The sequence below is a fragment of the Micropterus salmoides genome, unplaced genomic scaffold, assembly GCF_014851395.1.
Source record: "Micropterus salmoides isolate LMB-PRFRI ecotype aquatic unplaced genomic scaffold, ASM1485139v1 Ms_hic_scaffold_14, whole genome shotgun sequence".
Classification (NCBI taxonomy): domain Eukaryota; kingdom Metazoa; phylum Chordata; class Actinopteri; order Centrarchiformes; family Centrarchidae; genus Micropterus; species Micropterus salmoides.
The window spans coordinates 7,748,172-7,761,961 of record NW_024040485.1 but is presented as its reverse complement, the minus strand read 5'-3'; the positions used below and the strand labels follow the sequence as shown (position 1 = coordinate 7,761,961).

General features: G+C 42.0%; 1 protein-coding gene across 1 annotated transcript; it reads left to right on the top strand.

The window, feature by feature from the left end:
* Window positions 1-1,687: 1,687 nt before the first annotated feature.
* copa (COPI coat complex subunit alpha) lies at window positions 1,688-13,543 on the top strand. Its single transcript, XM_038717433.1, has 30 exons — window positions 1,688-1,876; window positions 2,233-2,346; window positions 2,447-2,520; window positions 2,787-2,867; window positions 3,004-3,080; window positions 3,238-3,347; window positions 4,981-5,090; window positions 5,697-5,796; window positions 6,072-6,290; window positions 6,469-6,619; window positions 6,731-6,797; window positions 6,892-6,967; window positions 7,156-7,238; window positions 7,344-7,569; window positions 8,108-8,246; window positions 8,919-9,081; window positions 9,274-9,420; window positions 9,652-9,841; window positions 9,942-10,037; window positions 10,156-10,244; window positions 10,449-10,572; window positions 10,698-10,787; window positions 10,918-11,021; window positions 11,172-11,318; window positions 11,467-11,607; window positions 11,698-11,880; window positions 12,054-12,164; window positions 12,306-12,467; window positions 12,696-12,890; window positions 13,126-13,543. The coding sequence occupies exons 1-30, from the start codon at window positions 1,837-1,839 to the stop codon at window positions 13,183-13,185; spliced, it is 3,669 nt and encodes a 1,222-aa protein (XP_038573361.1). The 5' UTR covers window positions 1,688-1,836; the 3' UTR covers window positions 13,186-13,543.
* Window positions 13,544-13,790: the final 247 nt, after the last annotated feature.

Here is a 13,790-nt window from a genome sequence, read left to right as displayed (position 1 = left end):
TTGCCCCACTGGTAGTAACAGTGTAGGAATAACAATTACATAGTTCATTCTTGACCTCAGAAACAACAGTTGGGAAAACAATCTCACCAAAAAGTCCAATTTGTAGCTGTTGTGAAGCTTTTGATCATATCACATGATCTTCTCAGTTGTCATGGAAATGTAGATGTTGTAGTTTCTATTTCATATCTTTCATTTCAATATCATGAAATATGATTGAAAGTCCTTAAACTGCTCACAAATATGGAAATTGTAACATCTACAATTCCATGAAAACTGGGCAAACTTCATCTGCTGATGAAGATCGTAAGATTTGACCGAAAGCTCCAGAACAGCTACTAAATTGACCTTTAAATTTATATTTAAGGGTGGTTTTTATTTCAAATCTTTATTGACAAATTTACACACAAAGTGGCATAGTACAGAACAGTGCATAATTAACATGGGAACAGACAAGACTAGAAGGTGACGTACTGAAATAAATAAATCATATCTAAAAAAAACAATAAATCAAAAATAAAAAGTGGGGAGAAAAGTAAAGGAATATTAGCTTGGGATTTTCTGTAAGATTAAGGTCCTCAACTAACTTTGAGAGCTTCATAGCATTCTTTTTCTTCATATATTTAAGAGATGAAAATTAAAAACACAGCTACTTATGAAAAATATAGAAATTTGGCCTTGATTTCAGAATTTTGTTTTTATGTATAAAAAAGGATGGTTATTGAGTTGATAGCCAGGTCATGTAAGGGGTCATTCAAAATTGTGCCAAATATAACGTTTTCCTTTGTTAGACTACAAAAATGTTAAACTTTAGGGAACATCCCAAAAAGCATTAGCAAAAATACATTCAGAAAATAAATGCTCTGCAGTTTCAATGTGGTCACCACAGAATGTGCAGTTATTGTAATCCAAACCAAAACGACTTCTCAAAAATTCAGCTGAGGGGCATATTCCATTCAGAACCTTAAAATGAACCTCCTTCACTTTTGGTGCAATAGGAAATTTGAAACAAAGATTTGAACTCAGATTCTCAGCATCTTTTTCAGAAAAAATTATAAAACATTCTGTGGAAAGAAAGAGGATATAATTCTGCCGAATAATGAAGTTTGGTAATTTTATATGAATGAAATTATGATCATTCACCAAAAGCGAAGGGAGATGTTTAGAGAAATATTATATGCCATTTCAATTACAGCTTGAGGAATTGCCTTGACAACATTGGCATACGGACCTCTGTCAAAAAGCTTCAAATTGGAACCAAAGTCCTCAAATGACAGAAAGTTTTAGATTTAAGGGTCTTGTAAATTCCTTACAAAAAGGTCTCTCTGACCCCAACATGGCTGTGTAGAAATAGAAATAGACGATGTAGATTAGTCAAGCTAGAGGGTCTGGTGTCAGTTCAGTTCTGTATGCTGTATCTCTATCTGCCGCCGCCGTGGAGCTTTCTGCGTCAGCTTTTCACTGTACAACGTTTTTTTAACACCGTCTTTATTGCACACTTTCAGATACAAAGATACAAACAGATACACAACAGAAAATACAAAACAAAAAAGGCAAATCTAACAATACTAAAGATTACATAAAGTAAAATAATAGTTTATATTTACATTTTACAGTGCCAGAGTTTGTGTTACACGTATCAGTGTATAACTTTATTGTTCAAAACCGGAAGACAAGAGAAGCTACGTGTCAGGAAACAGGAGAATCAGCTAAATGGGCGAAGGCGATCAGGCCGCCTGAGCTCAGTTGTCCGGAATATTTGAGTTGTTTTTATTGTTCGTAGACAGTTATACTTTACCCCAGCATTAAAATTACGACTTGTATTATTGTCAAGTGACGATGTTAACTAAATTTGAAACGAAGTCGGCCCGTGTCAAAGGTAAGAGTTTTCCAGCTGCAGGTAGCATAGGAGCTAACGTGAGCTAGCGGTCGTTCTCCGACTCTGTAATTTGTCATTTTAAAGTTATGTCTGTAAATAAGTCAAATGCTTGTTTGAAGGTGTTTTTGTATCATACGCTTACTTTAAATGATTAATGTCACGTCTTGTGTAGTCAAATGTATGATCAGATCAACATCAGTACATGAGCGTTCAGTTAGCTATCTAGCTAACGCAAGTAAACGAACTACATGGTTTCATTGATGATGTATAATAAACTGACCTGTCATCTGTTGAAATCTAATGGCCTGTTTTCAACTTGTATAACAAAATAAGGAATCAACTGGTTTACATTACAGGCCTGAGTTTTCATCCCAAGAGGCCATGGGTTCTTGCAAGTTTACACAACGGAGTCATCCAGCTGTGGGACTATAGGATGTGCACACTGATTGACAAGTTTGACGAGCATGATGGTATGGCAGTGATGTGGCTGATGTAGTAAATTATTATTTCAACTTGCACACTGTGTACTGTGATAGATATGTGATGTAACTGATGTGTCTTCACCCACAGGCCCCGTCAGAGGAATTGATTTCCACAAACAGCAGCCTCTGTTTGTATCTGGAGGAGATGACTACAAAATCAAGGTGAGGTTGCTTTTATGCTGTCATGTTGCCACGTAGAAATCTTGTGTAGCTGCACCAAAAAATTTGTTTGTATGAATCCTTCTTGATTGAGCAAAGGATCTACTCAAGAGTCTTTGAAGTTTTAAGTGAATGTCAGAAATGTCATGTTTGATGGTTGGTTGAATGTTAAGATGCTGTTAAGATTTGTGGAATAAAATGTTTGTTGTTATAATATTCCATATAATGATTACATGTATATGCTAAGTTAATATTCCTGTTTTGACCAGGTGTGGAACTACAAACTGAGACGCTGCCTTTTTACTCTCCTCGGACACCTCGACTACATCAGAACCACCTTCTTCCATCATGTGAGTTGTTCTGCCACTTTAAAATACACCGGCTTCCTATCTGTTTCATAAGTGATTTTAAGGCACAGAGTGACAAAGACTCTGTATCTTGTCGTCTGTATGAAATTAATTAATTTAACCATTTCTCTTTCTGTAGGAGTACCCCTGGATTCTGAGCGCCTCAGATGACCAGACCATTCGCATCTGGAACTGGCAGTCCAGGACCTGTGTCTGGTAAGAGACACATTGTGAATTTTTTTTTTTTCAGACTGGGAAACACAATTTAAAAAGTAATTTTTTTGTTATACAAATTTGATGAAACAGTCGGCATTAACTTTGATTTATTTGTGTTTTAAAATATCTGGACATTTCCTTTCCTCTTCATCCACAGTGTGCTGACTGGCCATAATCACTATGTGATGTGCGCCCAGTTCCACCCATCTGAGGACCTGGTGGTGTCAGCCAGTCTGGACCAGACCGTGCGAGTGTGGGATATTTCCGGTGAGGGCTTGGGGATGGCGGACCAAAATACAGTGGGCTGGGTTGAGGAAGGGGTGGGAGGGCAGAGTGGTATGAAGGACGAGGAAGAAGCAGGAACTGGATGAATGTCAAGTCCTCTTCTTCCTCTCCTTCTTGTTGTGGACAAGTCTCTGTGGGATGTTTGCAGAAACACCTCTCCTATGTTTTGGCTGAACACATTTTATGGTGTAGTATTAGTTAAGGAAATACTGCTCGTTAAATAAGTCTTCTGAATGAAGAAAGAGTTGGAAGATGTAGTTAAAGAAACACAAAAAGGTGACGGGAGAGGTGTTTCTGTGCCTCTGCATGCTCTTAAAATCTTTTGTTGTTGATGATTCTTGTCTTCTCACTAACTAAACCTTTAATTTGCTCACATCTGCTATCACTTTCTTACACGTGAACATGCATCATATGTGGATCTCTAACTCCTCTCCTGGACATTTATTGGCTTTCACATTTTCTTGCATCGAGCATGATTGCATTTGTACAGGTCTAGAATTTTCATGTTAGATGCACGGCACCCATTTGCATTAAAGAACTGTCGCTTTACGCTCATAACGTCATTACAGGAAATCCATACTGCTCCCCATACTGTTATTTTGCAAGTTCTTATGCATTGTTGAAATTGCATCAAGATGGACAGCCACCACTACTAACTGGTTTGAAAGTGCATCTTTAACAAATTTTAACTTCCTATGTACTGATTTAGAAATAATTTCATATCCCCTCCCCGGCATGGCATTTGCACGGCTGACTCTACTACTCAAGATATAACATGAAAAATACAACTGTTTTTAGATTTCTTGCTAAAGTCACTATATTGTGACCAACTTCATTCCTAACCCAAATCTCTGACTTTTTCACTTAACTCTGCATGTGACTCAGACATCTGTGCAGAAACATGCATGAGCCTCTAAGAAACCAAAAAACTCCTCATATTCCTGACAATCAATGCCCCATCAGAGCACGTCTTTACAACACCAAGCACCACCCATCCCCTCCCCACCTCCATCAGCCAAGTCCACGCGCTCCCCATGTCCACCTTCTCCCATGCTCTCCCTGGAAACATCCACGCCTGCACACATGGGTTCCTAGTGCCATTTTCTTCACCCTGTATCATCTCTCCGTGCTGTTGAACTAGCTGTACACCACAGTGTTTTAAAGGGCAGAAATCATGAATGCAATCTGTGTTTTCTGAATCTTCTGAATTTTTTTTTTTCCTGATCTCATCTGAGTCTGGGAGGTAATCAATCTCTTGCACTGCAGCCCAATCAAATCAGAGTACTTGGGATTTTTCTCTGTGTGCCAGTGATTGATTAACCCAATCAACAGTATTGTTATAGTCATGATTGTTTCCAGACTCAAGTTGGTGGGGAATGAGGGAGCAGAGGTTGTGTTGGTGTGTTTCAACCCTGTGTGTGTTCAGTAGTCCAACAGTTCCCCCCTCCTTTTTATAATCCCTCTCTGTTGCCTCTCTTCTCCTATGATATTGATTATTTTAATAATCTGGATCTTGTTCTTCAAGTTCTTCTTCCTCTCCTGCACTGTGGTTGTGCCTTGTGTAACATGAGTATTGCTCCCTCCTTGCACGCGATGCCCTGAATGTTGGTTCCAGGTCTGAGGAAGAAGAACCTGTCTCCAGGCGCTGTGGAGACAGAGGTGCGCGGCATCTCTGGTGTTGACCTGTTCGGTGCCTCTGATGCTGTTGTGAAGCATGTCCTCGAGGTGAGCAGTGATAAGTATGATTCAGTCTTTTTTGTTTGTTTGCCGTGTCTGATATGTTGTTTGGGTGAATCAACTTTTTAACTTTGACAGGTGAGCGACTGAAAATCCTTCACCTGCCAAGGTGTTGCCCTGAAAATCTCCTCTTTTCCAAAACCATCTTAACTGCAGTGCTTATATTATATTTTAAAGATTTATCTAGTAACACTAATATTATAAAATGATGCTATGTTGGTGTAAAAAGAACATTCAATGTACTTTTCCTCTGAAAAGCCAAAGAGAAACAAGCTTAGTATTGTTAAGAGAATTTCCAAATTGCTACTGATTAAGTTTAAGTCATGTTCATGGAAAATACCAACTAAATTCAATTGTATAATGTACCTGTTTCTCTGCCTTTTTTAACAACGTTTCTATGATTTTGTAAAGACAAATGTCTCCTGGAGAACGCTGGTTTAATTTTATTTTGATATAATTTGATGCTAATTTACATTATTCCTAGAGAGGGCAATTAGTTATTTAGTGTTCAGAAAACCTTCAACCTTAGTGCTGGCACAGCTGATAGATTTTTGTTTGGATTTGTGTGACTTGAATTTGTATATCTCTGTCCAGGGTCACGACCGGGGGGTCAACTGGGCTGCCTTCCACCCCAGTATGCCTCTCATTGTGTCTGGAGCCGACGACAGGCAGGTCAAGATCTGGAGAATGAATGGTAACTAGTGACTTCTGAGTCAATTAACGTTCATCAACAATCTGCTGACATTTTCGAATTTTCTTTAAACTTCTCTATGTACTGAAAGACTTTGATCAGCAGTTAAAAACGTGCATTTCTCCCTCTTGTGACTCTGCAGTATAAATTTATATTTTTAATGTTGAATTTTGTAGTCTAATTTGTCCACACATACCCAAACTCATGTTTAAAATACTCGTATCCCTCTTTCCAACCTTTTATTATGTCTTCTATGGTCTCTTTCTCCCACTGTCCAGAATCCAAGGCATGGGAGCTGGACACATGCCGCGGCCACTACAACAACGTGTCCTGTGCCGTCTTCCACCCGCGCCAGGAGCTCATCCTGTCCAACTCTGAGGACAAGAGCATCCGGGTGTGGGATATGTCCAAAAGAACCGGAGTGCAGACCTTCCGCCGGGACCACGATCGCTTCTGGGTTCTGGGTGCTCACCCAAACCTCAACCTGTTTGCTGCTGGTAGGTGGTGACACTGGTCTGTCCCTGTACACATCTAACAAAGTCAAAGGGAGTCTAATATCCTACTTCAGAACATCCAATTTGTGATACTTTTGCTCTCCTGGGGCTTTTTAAACCCTAGGTGTGTAATTATATAAGTGTGACTATTTCACTGAAAGATTGTCCGTGGCTCTTCCAGGTCATGACAGCGGCATGATCGTGTTCAAGCTGGAGCGTGAGCGTCCGGCATACGCTGTGCACGGCAACATGCTATACTACGTTAAGGACCGTTTCCTCCGTCAGCTGGACTTCAACAGCAGCAAGGACACTGCTGTCATGCAGCTGCGCAGGTAGGTCATTTCTTGTGGTTGTGACTTGCATTGCAGCCGCCCCATCCCCAGACTTCTGTTGGAGTATTTGGATACCAATGAGTGTTTTATATATATATTATCTTGTCCTAGTGGGTCCAAATTCCCGGTGTTCAGCATGTCTTACAACCCTGCAGAGAACGCTGTCCTGCTCTGCACTGTAAGTTTCTCTCAGTTAAAGCTCACTCACACATGTTAATCTCTTACTGGTAGTCTTTCTATATATTTTATGTAATACTCTGTACCTCCTGCAGAGGGCGACCAACCTGGAGAATAGCACCTATGACCTGTACTCTATTCCCAAAGAAAGTGACTCTCAGAACCCTGATGGTAAAGAAACACCTCTCTAAACCTTCCTTGTCTTTCATATTGTATCTGTCTACAGTGATTATGTCTAGTGAAATGTCACGTCTCTCTGTTTAACACTGTAAGTTGTTGATTTTATGACAACACGTTGGATCACTGTAAAAATACTGTATGCATTCACTAAAGTAACACAGAATCTGTCTTTTTCTCAGCACCGGAGGGGAAGAGGTCCTCTGGTCTGACTGCAGTCTGGGTGGCCCGGAACAGATTTGCTGTCCTGGACCGTATGCACTCTGTAAGTCCTCTTTTAGATCTAGTTCATTATTATTATTATTATTATTATTATATGCTCTATTCTGGGCCCATTTTTTTAATACACCTTTTCCCTCTCCTTTGGTAGCTGCTGATTAAGAACCTGAAGAATGAAATTGTGAAGAAAGTTCAGGTGCCGAGCTGCGAGGAGATCTTCTACGCCGGGACAGGCTCGCTGCTGCTGCGCGACGCAGATGGCGTCACGCTGTTCGACGTGCAGCAGAAACGCTCTTTGGCCACCGTTAAAATCGCCAAGGTCAAGTACGTGGTGTGGAGCGCCGACACCAGCCACGTGGCTCTGCTGGCTAAACACGGTGGGTAGATAAGAATATCTGCAGGTACAGACAAGGATACTGATGTAGTCATAACATCTTAATCTTCTTCTGTCGTCTGAACATGTTTGTGCTGCGACATGAGACATGAGTCCTGTTTGGACAGCATTAGTATAACCAGGGGAAGGCACTAATTTGATTTCACCCACGCTTATCATGGGGCTCATTTTCTGAGGACAATGAAAATCTGTTTTACAGGAAAGCAGACATATTTTAGTAACTCCAGATGCAAAATCTCCTGCACACATTTCATTTTTCTGCTTAAAAGTCCAAATAACTTGTGATGCTGTGGTTTAAGGATTTAGTTTGACTTGTGAATGTTGGTAAAGGAACCGTTTTTGAATGGCTTTGGGTGCATTACAGCTACATTAATTTGGCTTACTATACTGTTATTGGTTCAAACAAGAACACTAATGTCAGTGTGCTCCTGATCACCAAAAGTTAAAAGCTGTCAATTATCTCTATAGGTTCTTAAAATAACAAACTCAAAATCTCCTTTGCTGTCTTTTTCTTCCCTCAGCCATCATGATCTGCAACCGTAAGTTGGAGAGTCTGTGCAACATTCATGAGAACATCAGGGTGAAGAGTGGAGCCTGGGATGAGAGTGGAGTCTTCATCTACACCACCTCCAATCACATCAAATACGCCCTCACCTCTGGGTATGTGCTGCTTCAAAAAGAAACAAAAAAGCAGTGTTGACACAAGTCTGTTGTCAGGCAGGTTAACTGCCACCACTTTGTACAGGCCACAGCGCTCACCTGTATAACTTTTAACAGAAAATATCGAAGAGAATAAGATCTTGATGAGATAGCACCGTAATTATTGGAAGTATAGATGTACCAGACTGGTGGCGGGGCCACGTTTCCACTCAGTGACTTCACTGACCTGACTTCAAAGATCAAAGTGCTTTTTATAGTGCAGAGCAACCAGTAGCACAGGCTACATGAATGCTTGTTTGACTAATGTTAAAAACAGATTCCCAAGAATGTTAGATACAATAGTCATTTTAAGAAGATGTTTCTTTAACTTCAGAAACTGGATGTGCAGCAGAGGTTGTTGCATCACTTTGTTAAAACTAAACACGTTTTTGAAACAGTCAGACTTGCTAACAGCACATTTGTTGTTGAACCATAATAAATTTTATTTGTCTACATATTTAACTTCATGCATGATATTATGAAAACAAAAGTTTGCTGTTTGCTTCCCCAAACAAGGAAACCTGCTACATTTGATTTTTATACTTAGAAAATCTAAAGGCCACACACATCCAACTGGTGATGGGATTATTTTCTAAAAACACCTGACATGGTACGTTCATTGTTCCCCTGTAGTGATCATGGCATCATCAGGACCCTGGACCTGCCTATCTATGTGACTCGTGTGAGAGGAAACAGTGTTTACTGTCTGGACAGGGAGTGCAGGCCACGCGTCCTCACCATCGACCCCACAGAGTACCGCTTCAAATTGGCTCTGGTTAACCGCAAATATGATGAGGTGGGTCTGTGGTGATCACTCGTCTTTGCGAATTAATTATTGGAGTACACTCTACATGCTTCTTTGCGATATTGTACTTACTGTTCAACAGTTTTATAGAAATGAACGTGGATGGCGTGGGATCTTTGTGCTGGTCATTTAGTTCCCAAATGCTGCTTTTGAAATCAGTTCCTCTTATCGTTGTCCCTCCAGGTGCTCCACATGGTGCGTAATGCCAAGCTGGTGGGCCAGTCCATCATTGCCTACCTGCAGAAGAAGGGCTACCCTGAGGTGGCGCTGCACTTTGTCAAAGATGAGAAGACACGCTTTAGTCTGGCTCTGGAGTGTGGAAACATCGAGGTGAGCTGCTGCTGGACAAACTGTATAATTAGGACACAGTTTCTGTGTTTTTTCATTTTTGCACATTGGCATACATGCATGTTGCTTTTGTCTGTTCTGATGAGCCAGAATTTGCTTTATAAGAATTTCAGCTCACAAGCGCTAGTTTTAATTCTTCCACTGGTAAATTTCTGCATGAGACCCAGGTTTAGTTACACTTTATTAAGCATTTCTCTGTCTCCACACTTCCAGGTGGCTCTGGAGGCAGCCAAGGCCCTGGATGAGCGCAGCTGCTGGGAGCGTCTGGGCGAAGCCGCACTTCTGCAGGGTCACCACCAGGTCGTGGAGATGTGCTACCAGAGGACCAAGAACTTTGACAAGCTCACCTTCCTCTACCTCATCACTGGCAACCTGGCCAAGCTGCGCAAGATGATGAAGATCGGTAAGAGATTTAGGATTTGTTTTTGTTTTTTTATCAGGCATTGTGGAGGTTTGTGTATCAGTGAACTTAACTCTAGTCTTTGTTTACTCTTTATTTGTAGCTGAGATCAGGAAGGACATGAGTGGTCACTACCAGGCGGCTCTCTACCTGGGAGATGTCAGTGAGAGGGTCCGTATCCTGAAGAACTGTGGACAGAGTGAGTTCAAGTGGCACCTTCATCGTGTTCACTGATACTCCCCTTCATCACATAGTCACATTGTTGTTTTGAATAGATGACAGTCTAACAAGACGCCAACTTGTTTGCATGTTTCTAGAGTCGCTGGCTTATCTGACTGCGGCCACTCACGGGCTGGATGAAGAGGCTGAGGCTCTAAAGGAGACCTTTGACCCAGAAAAGGAGACGGTGTGTTGAGAAAGTCTCTGTACCTTTCGCACAAGTAACATCTACAACCATAACTTGCTGCCTGAAACAGAAGTAGTAGAGCACTTATTAGGTTTTTTTCAGAATACATGTTTTTCCACCACAGGCTCTGACGATAAAATCATTGATGTTAGTGGATAAATACAACATCGATTATAAAATAATATTGCATCTTGTGTCTTGTAGGTGCCAGAGGTTGATCCCAATGCACAACTGCTGCAGCCTTCTCCACCCATCAACCCCCTGGACACCAACTGGCCTCTGCTAACTGTATCAAAGGGCTTCTTTGAGGGAGTCATTGCAGCGAAGGGTGAGTCATCAGACTCGACGAATACTGTATGTAATCATCAATTAAATGAAATGACTTGTATGTGTCGTGAAGACTTGTGGCTGCTGACGTTTCCCAGATTGAGAACAGTTGTTTTTCTGTTATAGGGAAGGCAGGTCAGATGGCTGCCGACTTGGACATGGAAGCCCCAGGAGGCGAGGGCTGGGGAGACGATGCTGAGCTTCAGTTGGATGAAGGTAAATTTTGTGTCACTAAAGAATATTTTAAACCTGACCTTTTTTTAGTGAGCGGATTTGGCCGCATCATCATCACTGCACTGTAGTAGAAGTTGATATTTATCTTTCCCCATCTGTCTCTGTCTCTCAGATGGCTTCATGGATGCCCAGGAAGGATTCGGAGAGGAAGGAGTGGTGAAAGAGGAGGGAGGAGGCTGGGAGGTGGAAGAAGACCTGGACCTTCCTCCAGAGCTGGTGAGAGGAGCTACATCTTTACATATCACACCGATTACAATAATTCACCTCTCACCCTGAAAGAAAGACTGCCTGATCTTCCAAATCTTCTCAACGCTGTAGCTAAACTGTTTAAATTTCTTATTACAACATCTCTCTCCCAACCATCAGGACATACCGGCTGGTGCAGGTGGAGGATCAGAGGATGGCTTCTTCGTCCCACCGACCAAGGGCATTAGTCCTACACAGATGTGGTGCAACAACTCCCAGCTGCCAGTGGACCACATCCTGGCTGGCTCATTTGAAACTGCCATGCGAGTATGTACAGAATTTGATATTGTTTTTAAATTAACTGTGTTCTTGTAACGTTGCCTGAGGTGTGGCCGAGCACCGACTGGATGACTGATGTAATGTTACTTCAATGCCATGTTGTACTGCCATTTACTGTTTCTCTTCCGTACCGCAGCTGCTCCACGACCAGGTCGGAGTTGTGAACTTCGGCCCCTACAAGTCGCTGTTCATGCAGACGCTGTCCAGAGGCCGCACCTGTTATCTGGGGCTGCCTTCTCTGCCCTGTCTGCGTGGCCATCCCCAGAGAAACTGGAAGGTACAGCTGTTAGCTTTTTGTCATCTCTTAAGAAGAATCACAGTATGTTCACCTCCTGTAGGTGTGCTTACAAATGCTTTTATTTTTCAGGACTGTGGGCCAAAGCAAGGACTTCCTGCTGTGGGCCTGCGCCTCTCCGACCTGATCGCTCGCCTGCAGCAGTGCTACCAGCTGACAACGGCCGGGCGATTTGAGGAAGCTGTCGAGCGCTTCAGAGTCATCCTGCTGTCTGTACCTCTGCTGGTGGTCGATAACAAGCAGGAGATTGCAGAGGTGAACACCACACCGGCTTTGAATTGCAATAAGTTTAAACTCTGGATTCAGTGCAAAGTGTGCTGCAAACTCATGTGGGGCTGCAGGCTGCTCATTGTGCAAATAAAGAAATGCAGGTCACACACACATACACACCTAGATATATTTAAATAGACTTGTTATGTGTGTTTCAGGCTCAGCAGCTGATCACAATCTGCAGAGAGTACATAGTGGGTCTGACCATGGAGACAGAAAGGAAGAAGTTGCCTAAAGACACATTGGAACAGCAGAAGAGGCTGTGTGAGGTAAATATCTGTGGCTTGCAAATCTGTTGTTGAAGACTGACCATCACCAAAATCTTCCAAAATATGTCTACAAAGTGAACATTATTCACACTTCCAAAGCCTAATTGTGTGTGTGTGTGTGTGTGTGTTTTTTCCTTACAGATGGCTGCTTATTTCACCCATTGTAATCTCCAGCCAGTCCACATGGTGCTGGTGCTGCGCACAGCTCTGAACCTCTTCTTCAAACTGCGTAACTTCAAGACGGCTGCCAGCTTTGCACGACGCCTGCTCGAGCTGGGGCCGAAGCCAGACGTTGCACAGCAGGTTGGTCGTGCGACATCCTTAGCTTCACTTAGTGGGAATTTAAAGTTTTCCATTTTAAATGGAAAGTAAATGCTCTGTAAATACTACATCGCAGTCACACACATTCATGCATTGAGCCTAATTGCTTAAACGGAAACTAACATTCCTGAGCCACAGCCACACCTATGGACAGTGCTATACTGTTTTCTCATCTCCTACCATCTTGTTAAATCTCTCCCTACCATTCAGACCCGCAAGATTTTGGCAGCCTGTGAGAAGACCCTGACAGACGCCCATCAGTTGAACTACGACCCCCACAATCCATTCGACCTGTGCGCTGCCTCCTTCGTCCCTCTGTACCGTGGACGTCCTGTTGAGAAGTGTCCTCTGTCTGGGGCCTGCTACTGCCCTACATACAAAGGCCAGATCTGCAGGGTCACACAGGTAGGCCGGGACTCAGGACAGCCATGTACAAGTCCAGTCAACTTGAACAGCTCTTCAAAATAAAAGATTGGATTGATATTGTACTTTTTATAAAGGCAAACTTCAATATTGGTTACAAATGCACAATTTAAAAGCAGTGGTCTGGTGGTTGTTAGGATGTTTGTGTCTGTACTGTCACTATTCATAGTTTCCCCCTCATGAGCTCTAACCTTTTTAATTTCACTTCATTTTCTAGGTGACAGAGATTGGTAAGGATGTGATCGGTCTGCGTGTGAGTCCTCTTCAGTTCCGTTAAGAGGAGGTGGAGAAGATGAGAACAATCTGTTCAGACAAACACATCCACGCTTACTAGTAGAAATAACAAAGTTATTGACATGAGAAATGAAAGCAGAGATATGTTTTGCACACCGTGATGTGAAACTTCTTTATTCTTTTGCATGCATCACCTTATTCCATGCATCACCTGTCCTGCATCAAGCTTTTTCTTGTAAATGCTGCTGTGTCATTTCTGTGCTGTGGCTTTATTAGAGCTATAAACCTAACTGATGTCACTTTTCTGACTTGTATGAGATGAATAATTCAAAGGTGAGCAGTGCTACTGTGTGTGTCTGGAGGGGGAAAATAAAATAAAAATGCCTGTTTATCAACCGAAATACAGTGTGTTTGTGTGGTGTTTCTTTAATGTGGTATTTGGGCAGAGCTTTGTGACCAATGGTGGAGAAGGATCATTGGTTTTTAGTGTGTGTGTGTGTGTGTGAGAGAGAGAGAGAGTAAATGGAGTGCACTACAGGGTTGAGTCATATAATGTAGAGTTGACTCAACTCTAAATTATATGGGAGAAGATAATTTAGTTTATTACATGTCCGTATGTTCAACCCAAAGCTAATTATAAAACGTACA

Coding starts and splice junctions, on each gene's coding strand:
- copa (XM_038717433.1), top strand. CDS start 1,837: ATGTTAACTAAATTTGAAACGAAGTCGGCCCGTGTCAAAG. Junction 3,081..3,237: donor CAGTCCAGGACCTGTGTCTG/GTAAGAGACACA, acceptor CTTCATCCACAG/TGTGCTGACTGGCCATAATC. Junction 10,573..10,697: donor GGGAGTCATTGCAGCGAAGG/GTGAGTCATCAG, acceptor TTTCTGTTATAG/GGAAGGCAGGTCAGATGGCT.